We start from the raw sequence: 14,927 nt of genomic DNA, 5'->3' as shown, positions 1-14,927 counted from the left end.
CTTCAGCTGTTTTACAATAGAAGAAATTATCTACGGCAAACACCAAACAAACATAGACATAAAAAAGAAGCCCAGAATCTTCCACGCAGTGTCACAAAAACAGATCCCATTAAATCCTTAACAAACAAGGACAGACATGAGTATTGTTTACATGTTTGAGTTACTGTACTTGGTGTCTCGGGGTCTCAGTGTCTCCTAGTATTACTGTACAGTCAAAATATTTAACTTATGAAAATTTAATTCAATCTTGAATATCTTTTGATATCAAGGTGTATGACAGTAGGTTTGAATAACACAGTTTGAAAGAAAAAGTAACCACATTAGAATTGACATAACACAACACAATTAAGGAAGATGCATGCAAGAGCTTATGATTTATACAGCAATGCCCCATTGAATGTGTTTTTTTTTAGCATGCTACAGGTATTAAACAACAAAAAATGCTTTATATGAGTTCAAAAATTGTAAATTCATTTTGGAATAACATTATTTCTGATATATGAAATGAATGAAACGTCTTTCACACGTCTATGAACAACCATATGATTCAAAGCATTTGATGTCTAAAGACGTGCAACAGGGGAGAGAAATGTACAGTATCCAGGGACAAAAAACACAAGAGGAAGAGAGGATAAAGGAAGAAGAAAGGTCTGTAAAAATGAGGAGAGGATGGGAAGCGCATTGTTACCACAGTGACCCTCTGTACAAATGACAGCTGGTTTCTCCTTCTCATAGCAGAGCCTCTGATTTGTTAATGTTTGTGTGTGTGCATGTACGCGTGTGTGTCTGGATAATGTATGCATGTGTACTAGATCCTGATTGACCTTGGGTTTTTGAAGGCGATAGCGATATTTACATAGACACAAAACAAAAACATTTTGTGCTGAAGGACAATCTGTGTAAAATATTTTACAGTTGAACTATAAACTTTTTTTTTTTGGTCAAAAATGAACATTTGAAAGATTTTAATGACTTAACAAAACAAAGCTATAATAAAATTGAATTGCAAAAAAAAATACATAAAAATGCTGCCAATAAAATATTTAATATAGCTCTGCCATAGATTTTTGCAGCCAACATACTTGCTGATATCGCTATACCCTATATAGCCAAAAGTATGTGGACAAGTACATAATTTTGTTCTTTTTGTCTCTGGGTTTTTTCACGGTGTAGGTCCCTAAGTTCAAGTTAATGGAAAACTTAATGCTACATCATTCAACGGTTTGTGTTTGGCCCTTTCCTGTTTCAATGTGACAATGCCCCTGTGCACAAACCAAGGTCCATAAAGAAATGGTTTTATCAGTTTAGTGTGGAAGAACTTGACTGTTCTGCACAGAGCCCTGACCTCAACCCCATCCACCACTTTCTGGATAAAGTGGAACGCCGACTGAGAGCCAGACCTTATCTCCCAACATCAGTGTTGGACCTCACTAATGCTCTCGGGAATAAATGGGATCAAACCCCTGCAGCCAGGTTCCAAAATCTTTCAGAATGTCTTCCCAGAAAGTGGTGGCTTTTAAGACAGCAGATAATGCCCATGGTTTTGGAGTGAAAAGTTCAGCCATCACACACGGTGTAACGACTGGGTGTCTACATACTGTGGGCCATGTAGTGAATCTTTGTGAACCGAGTGTCTGCTGATAATATCAGCCAGCATGTATCGGTCTCGCTCTAACATGTACTGTAAATGCATGAGGGAGATGGGGGAGGAGGGAGTGAGGGATGGATAGAAGAGAGGGGGGAGGAGCAACTAATTCAATAAGGCTTTTCTCCCTTGGTATGTCATCATATTCTCTCTTCCCATGCTCCTCTTCCACTACCTTTGTCCTTCTCTGTCTCATTACTGCATACTCTATCCCCCACTCCTCTCTCCGGCCATTTCTCATCCTTCCATCACTTCCTCGATTACACCTCAGCCTCTTTCTTTTCCCTCATTTCCTTTCTTTCTTCCTTCCCTGCCCTGCCTGCTCCCCACCCTCTCTTCCTCTCTCCCACACTTCTCCCTCCGTCCTCCCCTCCTTCCCTGAGGATTAGCGGCCCCAGTGCAGGGAGCGGCGGTGGCAGTTCGCTGCTGCGGCTGTGTGTGCCGACCTCTGTTTACTCTGATAATAGGGATTGGGAGCGTGCTGCTTTGCTTCCACGCGGCACCCACAGGGACTTCATTAAATCAATCCTGAAAACAAGAGTCATGTGAGGCCAAACTCCCCCACAAGCTCCTGCCCTCACCCCTGCATCCTTCAGACAATAGCAGCAGGTTTACATTGTATAGGTGATTGCAACACATATCTCTGAGGACACACAGGCATGTACAAGCGGACTGATAATAACAGTTGTATTATATTGGAGAAAAAGGAAAAAAAACTGCAGAGCATTGGGGATGAATGAGGACGTACATGGCATCCTGCAGCCTTATGAGAAGTCAAGAAACAAAATTTGCTTTTGCTGAATGAGGAATGGGGCTGAATACAAAAAAGGAGTCCACTGTATATACTAGGGCTACAACTCATTAGCCCCTCCTGGATCTCACAGAGGGTTTTGTTAGTATGGCAACCCAAAATGGCTGAAACTGCAGGAGTTATTCCAAAAATTTTTGTGAAAATTTGCAAACATTTTTGTGTTATTTTGCAATAAACTGTGCCAATATTTAAAAACTGCATGTAACTGGAATTCATTCATTCATTATGGAGCAAATATTTGTTTAGGATTTTAAGCATTTCAGTCATCAGCCAATTGCCTGTGCAGTTAGCTAGCCAGGAGGTTTAATATGATTTTTTTTAAAATCTGTATTCAGTTTATAAAATAGCCTTGGTTACCTTACAGTGACACATAGCCTGAGAGCAACTACTGCCTGATAAGACACGTTCTGAAGAAGCAGAGCCCAAGTTTGTTTGTGGAGGATGAGGCTTGATTTTTAGTTTACTTTGGCATGTAAAAGTGCTCCTGAATTTGATTATCTTTATGCAAAATCTGCAGTGATTGACGAAAGTGACGCTCTTCCAGTTTGACCAGTTCTGATGAATAATTACAAGGAAGTGAAACAATTGCAAGACCCACGGAAATTATAGGGATTTGTTGAATTCCTGGATGGACTGACCAGTGACTATATTCATTAAATATTAATCTCTCAACCAAAATCTTTTTTTGATTAAATACTAAGTATTTAAATGTCATAAATAGTTCAAAATTGCAATGTCAAACAGGAGGCAAACTGGCTGGCATTTAGAGTAATACAATTACCTTTTGAAGTGATTGTCACTGTCCACCCAAGAGGTTGTACAACCACTGAGCCTAAACTCTAAAGAAGGCCTGAGCCGAAAATATAAAATGCCATCTCTCCTGTGTCTCACAAAGTCAGAGTTAATCAACAAAGAAGGTCTGTACTTTTAAAGCTGAAAGCTACGAAGCAGCAGCTAGTAAAATTCCTTATTCTATCACAGTAAATCCTGCACATTTCCTTTGAGCTTATCACATATTTTTTTCCAAACAGTCGGTGATGTCCTGTGAGCCTCAGCAGGGAGACGTTGCTCTGCCTCAAGCTGTTTATCTTTCAATTCTCACAATTTTACCAGGAGATTAGTTTAGGTGTTTTGAGAGAAGGAACAATATTTCTGAGCCAAAAATAGGGTCTGGATATAACAAAGCATTTCTTCTTCTACTTCTTAAAATGCCATTTCATCTTCTATTTAGGCCTGAGAGCCTATTGAATTGAAACCATTTGCCGGAGTAATGGTTGTGTTTTCTTTGGTCTATATAATTCAGCACATTCTGAAAAATAAAGTGACATTAACTGTAGTCACAAGAATGGAAGACTGACTATTTTTAAGTTACTATTGATTTTTGGCTCCAGAAAAATCTGAAATTATTTGACACCTTGGCTACACTTTTAGACTTCAAGGTTAAAAAATTGGGACTCAAAAAATCCTGAATTTTGCAACGGACATTATTTGCAGAGAACTGGGTCCTCAGCCTGATGTGCTCAGTTGGCTGGAAGCACCATGTGGACATCAGACTCATCTCACACTTGTCCATCACCAGAGACTGATGCGATACTAATAATGGCGCAGAATGATGTAATACTTGGCGCCACGGCAACACCTTGCTGCTTCAAAGACATCAAGCTGGTACCTCTACGGTTAAGGTGTGGTTAAGTTTAATGAGCTTAAACTACTTGGTTACGGTTAAGGAAGGATCATGGTCATTGGCCTAAAGAAACTAATGTTGACGGTTGGTAGGAGAAGGGATGCGAACAGCGGTCTCCGCTGTCAGAGTCAGACACTTTGAATGCACAACCATCAACTCCAACATCCTCCCTAAGAGGTTTTACAATGCAATAACAATGCTGAACTACTTCCTCCTTTGCTTCGGAGTGACAACAATCATTATTCACGCAACCACAAGTCACTCGTCAGCAAAACGCAGGTCCTCGGTTGTCAAACGTTGTAGTTTTTCTTTCCTGATTTATCTCAAATTATTCTGTGAACTCTGATTTTAATATGTTAAGCTTTAAAGAAAATACTGGCTTATTACAACTCGGATCTTATTTTCATAATTTTAGCTACTTGTGTTCTTTATCTTATTTTAAACGTGACCCATTAAACACAGGAGACAAAAGAAGTAAGTGACACTGTCCACACTGTTTATCATCAAGTAAACACTAAGATCTGGGAAAAGACGACTGCTAAAATGAAGTCAAAGGGGGCAAGAAACATGAGTAGTAAGAACATCAGACAAGCTGTAAAAACGAAACAAAACAAAAAAAAAAGGTGGTGAAACTTCTTTATCTGGAAGCAAAGACAAAGACAAACTGAATGGTTTGTTGTAAACATCCATCAAAGGCTACAGCGCAACTGTTTGACCTGCCTTACTCATCGTGGTTGTGCACACAAAGTTTTCCTTAGCAATTAAGGATTATTACCGACAAAATATGCATTTCAAATATGCATGCTTTCAGTTTTTTCTCCAAAAGAAGTGGTGTAGTACGGATAAACTCTTGGCTTGTTTACAGCAGCTGCTCGTGCTTCTCGCCCGTTGTAGTAATGTCGCTGCCTTCCAAGATCTCAGCATTATCCTTTGTGAGTATAATGTTTTCATAACTGACTAAGAAAATACGATCACAGTTTAAATAAACCCGATTTATCCTTTATGGGCTTTTAGGTATAAAATTAAGGGTTTCTTTCCTTTTGAATTTAGAGCAAAACTGCCAAAGTCACCTCAGGACTCATAAAGCTAAGATACACTAATAGGCTGTAAATTAACAATCTGTACAGATATTACGATGTGAGGTGATATGTGAGGAGAGAGAAAGTAAAATGTGTGTGTATGGGTTGAGTCAGACAGGGCTGGATGCCCGGCCTTTGATTAACTGCAGCCAGCCCAGAATCAAGAGGTGTTCCTGTCATTAGAAGACATGGAGCTCCTGCTAAGAGTGATATCATAAGCCGCAGTCGGTGCTGCTGCTCTGCCAGCTACCTGCTGCGTCAACATGTCTGTCACCACCGCCACGCCGGGCCAGGGATCACACACAGAGAGGAGGAGTAGGGGAGAGGTTTGTTTGTGTTCATGTGTGTCTGTGTTGAATTGTGGCTGGATGGAAAGAGGAGGGAAGAGATATTGGAGAGCAGAACAGGTTAGAGAGATTACTCACTGTCCTCCAAAGAGCTGCATGCCCAGCAGAGCAAAGACCACGATGAAGAGGAAGAGGAGGAAGAGCAAGCTGATGATGGACTTCATGGAATTGAGGAGGGACACCACAAGATTCCTCAGTGAGTTCCAATATCTAAGAGAGAGCAGCAAACACAGGAAGGGACTTGAGATAATGGTTGAGGACACAAAATAACTTTTGTTAAATGCTAATAACAAATTCCACGAGAAAAAATAACATGACAAACACAGGAGAAAAGAGAGGCAGTAGCAGCTGTTGTAGCATAAAAAAAAAAAATCAATGCGTCAGGGTCTACAGCTGCCAGTTTCACTGAAGCACAGCCTTACAGCTTATCTAATGAAATAAAAAGGAAGGCCATCAAACTCCAACAGGATCATCAGTTTGGAGAGAAAGGAATTAAGAAGAAAGTGAAGCTCCTGTGACATAAAAATCTAGTAGAGTTTTAAAAGAATTCATACAAATTTTGAACATTTAAAAGAATACACTGGGTTTTACCTGTAGAATGTGCTCATTAGTCAGTTTATTCAGGACAGTGACCACCGAACGACAGATAGGCGTGATTTTGCTTTAACCTTTTGAACCAAAGGCTGTTTTTGCATGGCCTTCACTTCTTTAATTTCTAGGATTTCGGCACGCTACTGCATTGCTGATTAGGCATGGCCTACATTGTTATTTTCAGAATTGGCCAGGCTATTGATAAACCATAGAATGGTATGCTCTACAACACGTTGCATGAAAAAAAATAACAGGGACTTATCATATATGTCTGATTGTTTTTAACACAACCATTAGTACTAAACTGTGTCAATATTCAGATATAGGAACCATGTTTATAAGCCTTAGTTCTGTTGCTGGGGTCTCAACCTGCTGATACTTAGTTTTGAGCCTTAGTTCTGTCAAAAATGTATTGTGAAATGATTGAAAAAGGTATTTTCATGGAATTTTGGGACTACAATTCCGATCATACTTTTGGTGATGTAAAAAGAAGTTTAATGCTTTCACATAGTCAGTAGGCCTTTCTCAATCAGTCAAAGCTCAAGTACAGTTCCATTTCAAAGTGTTTCTCTGTCTGTTTTATTGAGGATAATTTCGGAACAGACTTGTTTTGTCGCCAAGTATCCATGAATGCATTTCATGTCAACAGCGACAACAGAGAATCAAAGCAAGGCTCATAGCTATTATAACTTCATCCTATGTCTTTGAAGATTGTCAGTCATCCAGGTCATGGTATTCTGTAAGTGCTATGCGAAGACAACTGGACTTGCTTGAAGTTCTTGAAGACGTTTCGCCTCTCATCCGAAAGGCTTCTTGAGATGAGAGGTGAAACATCGTCCAGAACTTCAAGCAAGTCCAGTTGCCTTCGCATAGCACTTACAGAATACATTCATACTATGTTATTATGTCACTAAAGATATTTTTAAGGCGACAAAGTAACCATTTAAATTTCAAACAGATGGTTTATTTATCCAAATAATGCGTATCAGAAAATTTGTTCCAACGTTTTCAGTGATGTGAAGGTCCACTGGCCATTTGACAGTTGCTGCTGCTGTCCCAACTGCAGATTGGTCCTACTGCGTCCTCCTGTCCTTGGGACTTTGGACTCCAGAGTTGAACTTGCCGAGTTCAAACTCCATAGTACACAAGTCAGAACTTGTAGTACTCTGTATTATTATCTGACGTAGTTGTGAGCTTCAACTGAACCCACATTTTTGCCACATTCGAAACTGTAACATGGAAAGTCATGTGGCCATCAGCGATAGTCTGACAGTTCTGCTTCGATCGGAGCAGTATCTGAATGATGTGTCTTTGTGTTCCTGTCTGTCGGATTTATGTCACTGAGAAGAAGAAAATTTTTGCTACAAGCTAATATATTCATTACAGGTTAAAAAGGGCCCAAAAATCTGGTATTATCTTTAAAGGTTGAGAGTTATGGACGCGCAGAAAATGAAACCAAGCTCTTCTAGACTAAATCCTACTGTGATTTCTGTCTGTAGTTTTGTGTGTGTGTGTGTGTGTGTGTGTGTGTGTGTGTGTGTGTTTTCTGACATTAACTCACTTGGTGACTTTGAATATCCTGAGCAGTCGCAGAGCTCTCAACACACTGATACCAAATGATGCTCCTGGTTTAATCATGTCCCAGATCACCTCAAAAATACTTCCAACAATCACCTGGAGAGGAGAGCAGAGGGTAAAGGTTCTCAGTCTGTTTCAACTAGCCATTTTAAAGATTTTAAAACAAATTAAATCTTGCCCTAAACCAAAGGATGGTCTGATTCCTATCCAAACAGAAGTGGTACTGCTTCTTTAGTATCTACCTGTATGTCACAGCTGACAGTAACTTACCCCAAAATCAAAGCAGTTAAAGGAAGAATGGAAATAATTCCGGGCTCCAAGGCCGTACATCTTCAAGGTCATCTCAGTCAGAAACAAACCCAGGAACACAAACTCTGCTGTGTCTGTTTACCACGTTGAGAGAAGAACAAAACCAAGAGAAACCAGTTTTAAGGGCCATCAATATCAATAAGTGTGTGTGAGTACGAGTGTGCATTTGTATGTGTGACTTACAGAGGGCCCTTGTAAGCCACTCAGGTTGGTCATAGTGAACTATGGCCACACACAGAGTGTTGAGGCCCACCAGACACAGAACGATCCAGTAGAAGCTCTGCGCCTTCACCATGCGTCGGATGAAGAAGCGGATCCTCTTCTCCTTACGACGGAAGTAAGAGGAGCTGTCCATCTTACTGCCGCTTTTCACACTGGCTCGTCCGAACGGAGAGCCAGGAGGAGCTGGAAGCGATGATGAAGAGGTGAGAGAGGAAATGTGTGAGTGCAGAGGTTAAACATTTGTCAGTGTTTCCCTGTTTTAACAGAGAATCACTGTGTGCGTTTTCTATGTCGTCTTCATGCTACTGGGATGAGCAGTATCCCCATCATGGCTCCTCTCATCGAGATCTTGAAATTACACTTGCTTTTCCAGTTGCTCAGACTACCTTTTATAACAACTGCAGGCACAGAAAAAGTCATTCATGTGGTGTTGGTTGGTTGGTTGAAGAGCAACCAGGGACTGCTCAAAGTATTCCAACCCCTTCATGTGTGTTGATTTTGCCTTTTTCATATATATTTTAACATTTCAAGTCTGTTTCACCTTTGACCACACCCAGCATCACTGATGGATGCAGTTGGGTATGGTCAGCACCTGTAGCCACAACGGTGATCTCAAAATGTGAGTTCAACTTTTGGGGAAATACTTACTTATTAACTTTCTAACTAAGGAAGTTACTTTCTTAAACTTTCTTGCTGAGAGGGCTGATAACTTTAATACCGTTCTTATGTCTGGATGGTAAATATGAAGCCAGCTTAGCTTAGTATAAAGACCTGACACGGGAAAACAGCCAGTCTGGCTCTGTCCAAAGATTAAAAAAAAAAAAAAAAAAAAAAAAAGCCCTAACAGCAACTCTAAACACAAATTACGTGATATAGCTTGTTAGTTAAATCTGTTGCAGTTTTAAAGTAAGTTATATGGTGCAGTATTTCTCACTGACATGGTGACTTTCTGCCTTCCCTGTAAAACCAGTCTGAGCTGGGTATGATTAATGTTTTTTTTTTTTTTTGTCATCCACGGCTGCTTGTACAATGTATCTAATCCCTTCCTTTCAGTTAGTATTTGGAGTGCTGTATATTAATATTTAGACCACTGTATATTGGTGCTTTGGGACTTGTTGCCTCATAGAAATGAACAGTTTTTCCTGTCTGCACCATCTGATGCTGTATTCCTCCTAACAATGATGTATTCATCCTCCTCCAAACTCATTTTCTTTCAGTTTTCCTGAGTTGCAACAGGATTGCACTTGTGCCTCAGGTCACCAAAATTTCAAAAATTACTTGGCAACATTCAAACTGTACAAATGCCCAGTTACTGCAAATTAGAGAACCTAAGGTTTTTGAGACAGTATAGTTTGGTAAGAAACCATTCCACTATAAATCTGGTAACACACACACTGAAAGATATTTGTGATCATTAAGACTATTAACTAAAAGTAACAATACATACCCAAGGTACAGAAATAATAAATTAAAAAAATCACCTCAACACCTTGAATTTTACTTGCAGCTGCTCATTAAAAAATATGCACCTAATCTCTTTGTGCCGTGCGGCGGAACTGCAGGCATAATGTGTGAAACAAGTGAGATGAGACTAAATTTGATTGTGCAGTGCAGCTATTCCCCTGGCACTTAATTTTGTGGGAGACAGTCATGAGATGAGATAGTCAGTAGAAAAAAAAAAAAGTTGTAGTTTTAAATTGAATGCAACAAAATGGTTTCAATTATCATGCTTCTGTTTATTTCCAACCCACAGATAAGCAATTACATGTTGTCTTTGTGTGGAACCGTTAAGTCCATTAATATTAAAAAGTCTAATTTTAATATGCTGCAGTTGATTCTCTATTTTAATTTAACAGTCTAATTAGGGGAAGTTAATTATACTTCTTTTCCCTCGAGGTGGTGTACTTCTACCACCAGGAGAAACACTTTTAGGTCTCCAGATCCATATGGTGCTGAATCTGCTTCTTTAATGTCTGTTGTGAGGTTTGGGTGAGATATTTAACAACACGTTTCATAGTGCTGAGGTGACATCTAATATTAATCTGATAAATGGAGACCAGAGAGTCAGAGGACATTGCTTATGTTCAACGTAGAAGACAAGCTTTTACGGTGGCTTTTATTGTAAAGGTCGACTCTGTGAACAGACAGCATGTGAAGGTCAGAGGTGGTCTGCTGGTGGCTGTGGATAAAAAAGACACAAGATTTACCAACAGAGGAGATGTCAGCAAAAGGATCCTCCCCCTCCTCAGCGCCGATCAGGTCGTTTATACCTTTCTTGGCTTTGCCTCGTTTCAGGACTGTAAAGAGAACAGCAAAGACCAGAAGGGGAAAAAAAATCATAAGACTCAAAATATAACATAGTAATAGTAATGAATAGTAATGTAGGAATGGTGCTGTCATGCAAAACTGCACGATTTATTATAAACTTGTTCAAAAGACGAAGCAGCTATAGCACAAAAAAAACACAAGCATTTTGAAAATTCTATTTCAATGGAACAACCCTCCTCCCAATGCAGGATATATTTGTATTTGTGTGTGTGTGTGTGTGTGTGTGTCTGCGTGTGTGTGAAAGGCAAAGTGGAGGGGTGAGCTAATTGGAAACTATGAATAGCAGGCATCAATCATGTTTTTCATTTGGAGATTTTCTGCCTTCCTGCTTGAAGCCAGCCTTGGAATGAGAAACTGCCAGCGTGACATGAATGTGATCGTCACGTGACCAGCTCCATGTCACCAGAGCTGTGGGCTCTCTTTTTATTCAAATCATTTCTGTTCAAAATTATAACTGACTCTTAAAAAACGTATTTTCTCAAAACAAGTGAAACAATCTTCTTGCGCAGTAAGAACATCTCAAATTTCTAGATTCGATTCCTTGTATCTTGAAACAAGACAGAATAAGGCAGGACGCTGCACTTGAATTTAATATTTCCCAGTGTTGTAACAAGGTTCATTTGAAATCATTTTACTGCAATGGCAGATTATTTCACTCGTTTTAAGATGGTAAAACTTAAAAGACTCAACTAAAGTTGATAAGAAAGAGATTTTTGCAGTGACGCCAACAAAAAATTCCCTGAATGAATGCTATTTAAAAATTAAGAAAGAAAATTAAGTTCATTTTCACTCCAATCCTTATAGTAGAGGGGTAACTACAGATTTATGAGTTTTTTAAGTTTTAAGTTTTTTTGTTTTGTTTGTATTTAGATAAAACAAACAGCAACTACTTTAAGTTTACCCGTCTTTTATCTCTAAATGAAATATCTAGCCTGCCAAAAATTTTATAAAGGATAATTTCCCTAATCATCAAAAGACTAGGTCAATGATGGATAAATTGCTTTAGAACAAAGCAATTTCAAACCATCTCTATTGAGTTAGTCAGCTCTGATTAACACTGTGCTCCACTACTCATACCTGTCATTCATCTGACAAAGACCAACTCCATATTTTCTACTCTAACAACTTCATAATGGTTTTTTTTTTGTCCGTGGATTCAGACATTTTAATCCCTCCTTAGAAAATACGGCTGCTGTCACTTCACTCGAATCATCAGCGTGGATATGTTTCCACCGTATGTCCATTTACTGGCAAATGCATTTCTGTGTATGTGTGTGTGTGTGTGTGTGTGTGTGTGTGTGTGTGTGTGTGTGTGTGTGTGTGTTGGGGAGTGCGCATAGCTAATTTATATTAACAAATCTAATCAAACTATAGCTGTAAATCCCACTAATTAACCCTTAGTCTTCGCACCAGCCCTAATGGACTGACACTATGGGCGAGAGAAAGAGAGAGCGGGTTTGAGAGACAGACCGAGAGGGAGGGAGACGGAGCTGAATAACACTGTGCTCTTTCTGCAATAAAGGCAACAAGAATACAGAGTGAAAACCACGATTAGCACTCCAGTAACAGGCTGATCATAAGCGCTGATTGTATGACTGCACTTACTGTGTATATAATTGGCTGCCATGGCTCAAACAGCCCAGTTTGCATTTATGCAAACGGGGTTAATGTAAAGGTGAGATACCACCTTACACATTATGCTCTTTATATGTTAACTGTAATGTTTTCCTGTTAAATTACCTCTAGTAAAAGTAAGTATTTAAGTTTGTAAAAAGAAGAGTTTGAAGTTTGAAAATATTGTGACAAAACCAAAATGAAGGACATATATGAATATCACATAAAAGTCTGACCCTGAATCATATGTTATATCTTGTTTATCTAGAAGCCAAAGACTTGGTGTTTTTCCTCTGGCCTTTGAGGTTTGCAGATTCATAACTATTCAGGAGGAAAACCGATTGCGTGAGCTGTGTGATTTGGGAGAAGTGGTGATTCACAGAATGTAAATTTTCCATGAAACGGCTCAACAAAACCAGAAAATATTCTGGTGTACAGAGGAACAAAAATTGGAAATGGTTGTTTAATGTTTATGTGTTTAAGTTTGCCAACTTTGTCTCAAAAGCCAGGAATAGGAGGCAGGATGGACTGTTTAACTAGTATTTTCTGATGCTGATTTCTCCAGCCCTATACAGTAAATAATTTTATCAGTGATTTACTGATTTTGTTACAGACAAAATGAAGGTTTGAAGAACTGATTGCTGAGGTTGTTGGAGATGGACTTTTTCTTTTATTTTTGGACTTTAGTAGATTTACTGTAGTTTGAAAATTTACCGGCAGCAATGAAATAACTTTGAACTGAATATCGATTTGGGTGGTTTTGTAAGCCAATGAGCACAAGGTATAGTTGTGACACATGACACAATCATAAAACACTTCATTCATTCAGAATACAAGTATTCAGTGAAACCTACCAAAATCTCTCATGAAACATACAGTATTAAACATCACTCTAAAACCAGAGATTAAAGTACATGTCCAATTTTAGCAAACTGACTTCCATAATGAATTTGATTTAAAGGAACAGTTCAACATTTTACATAATATGCTTATCCGCTTTCTTGCCAAGAGTTAGATGAGAAAATCAAAAAGAGGTCACATTCACGGTGAAGTGACTGACTGATGATTTTGGAAGGATTTATGTGCAGCACATTGATGCTATACAAAATCAACCTTTGGATGGAAATGATGACCTGTACCTATTTGTGCCTGGTTTACCACCGGCCTCCTGTGGTGATTGACCGTGGTAAAGCAGGAAACAGATACTCAGCCTTATTTTCACCTGGGAGGTTTTGTTTCCTCTTGTACCACGCACCGTCCAGCGGGGACTTCTCCTCTGCTATTTCATCCTCCTCCTCCAGCAACACCTCCTCTGCAGAGGGAGAGAGAAAGGAAAGGAAAAAAACTTTCTAGCAATTTGTCATGTTTTTCTAACGCAACAAACACATAAAGGCCAGCTCACACTGTTTCTGAGATGGATCTAACCTGCTTTGCAGATCCACTCCAAGTATCCGGTGAGCTCTCTCTCTATCTGCTGCTGCCTCCGAAGCTTCAGGAACTCCTGCCTTTTCTCCACACGCTCTCTCTCTTTGGCAAATTCTCTGTTGAAACATATCCATAAATGTTTTTTTCATACACAGAAAGAATAAATAGATTTAATAAATATATTAGCATTTTACATATATATTGTAGTATAGTTAAAGTTTTTGCAGATTTCCACTGAAAAATTCAGTTTTTTTCACCAGGATTTGGTCTGCATTTTCCTAAAACTTTGAGTTTACTGTGTATTTTACAGTAAACAAGGTCTGTTGCACCAATAACAATTCAGGAGGAGTTTCCCGAAATAGAGAGTAAAGAGAAGACAATACAAATAAGCTGCTGATTATGAAAGTGAAAGAAAGTAGAATTTTAAACTCTAGACTATTTGCAGACTTTTATTTTTTTAATTTTTGTGATTTTTTTAACAACCCAGTTGTTGCACATTTTTAATGTACAAACTGAACACAAGCAAATTCCAGGATTTTCTTATTAACAGAAGGAAATACACTGCAGATGCTCCACCATCTTGAAATTAGTAAATTAGTCATAATAGTTACACAGGGCTTATAATCAGTGATAATCAGCCTTGATTACATGTATTGTGACTCCAGCTTTAAGCAGACCTGGAATATGTGCATTTATGTTTAGAGTTGACCTACCCTGACAGGACACCAAGCACCAGGTTCAGCATGAAGAAGGACCCGATAATGATGAGAGGGATGAAGTAGAGCCAGTTCCAGGTGTTTCCTGCCACATCATTGGTCTGGATACACACACACACACACACAACACACACACACACACACACACACACACACACACACACACACACACACACACACACACAACAAAAGCTATGAAGAAGTTTTTCTAAGAATTTTCTAAGAATAAAGTGAGTCATTAGCATTACACACATTACAGCTAAAGTAGCACATACTATATATAGAAATCTCTGCATATCATCAGTAATATGCGAGCATAGTTTACATCTTTTGTGTGAATATATATTTAATGCAGGAAAACCAAAATCCAAAAGGAAAGTAATACAAATAAATACCTGGATTGTCAGTTACATTTTCTCGGAATCACTTTTTAAAATAACTTGTGCAAATGTGTCACCACATTATGTAATTGTGTGCTTACTTTAAGTTAAAGAGTCATTTAGTCAGAAATGGTGAATGAACATCTGACAAATAAAAATTGTCAGATGTTCTCATTCACAGCTGTGAATAAGAATGTA

The 14,927-nt window shown here is 38.9% G+C and overlaps 1 protein-coding gene across 1 annotated transcript in view; it reads right to left on the bottom strand.

The window, feature by feature from the left end:
* cacna1bb (calcium channel, voltage-dependent, N type, alpha 1B subunit, b) overlaps nt 1-14,927 on the bottom strand; it is a 176,241-nt gene that overhangs the window by 73,717 nt on the left and 87,597 nt on the right. The window contains exons 9-16 of the mRNA XM_040157092.1: nt 14,347-14,450; nt 13,634-13,749; nt 13,431-13,520; nt 10,474-10,563; nt 8,228-8,449; nt 8,006-8,118; nt 7,719-7,831; nt 5,645-5,776 (exon numbers count right to left, since the gene is read on the bottom strand). Coding sequence (XP_040013026.1) covers nt 5,645-5,776; nt 7,719-7,831; nt 8,006-8,118; nt 8,228-8,449; nt 10,474-10,563; nt 13,431-13,520; nt 13,634-13,749; nt 14,347-14,450 — 980 coding nt within the window. The remainder of the gene's footprint in view (nt 1-5,644; nt 5,777-7,718; nt 7,832-8,005; nt 8,119-8,227; nt 8,450-10,473; nt 10,564-13,430; nt 13,521-13,633; nt 13,750-14,346; nt 14,451-14,927) is intronic.

The sequence above is a fragment of the Xiphias gladius genome, chromosome 20 (assembly GCF_016859285.1).
Source record: "Xiphias gladius isolate SHS-SW01 ecotype Sanya breed wild chromosome 20, ASM1685928v1, whole genome shotgun sequence".
Classification (NCBI taxonomy): Eukaryota; Metazoa; Chordata; class Actinopteri; order Istiophoriformes; family Xiphiidae; genus Xiphias; species Xiphias gladius.
Note: the sequence above shows the minus strand (reverse complement) of the source record. Positions and strands in the feature narration are given on the sequence as shown.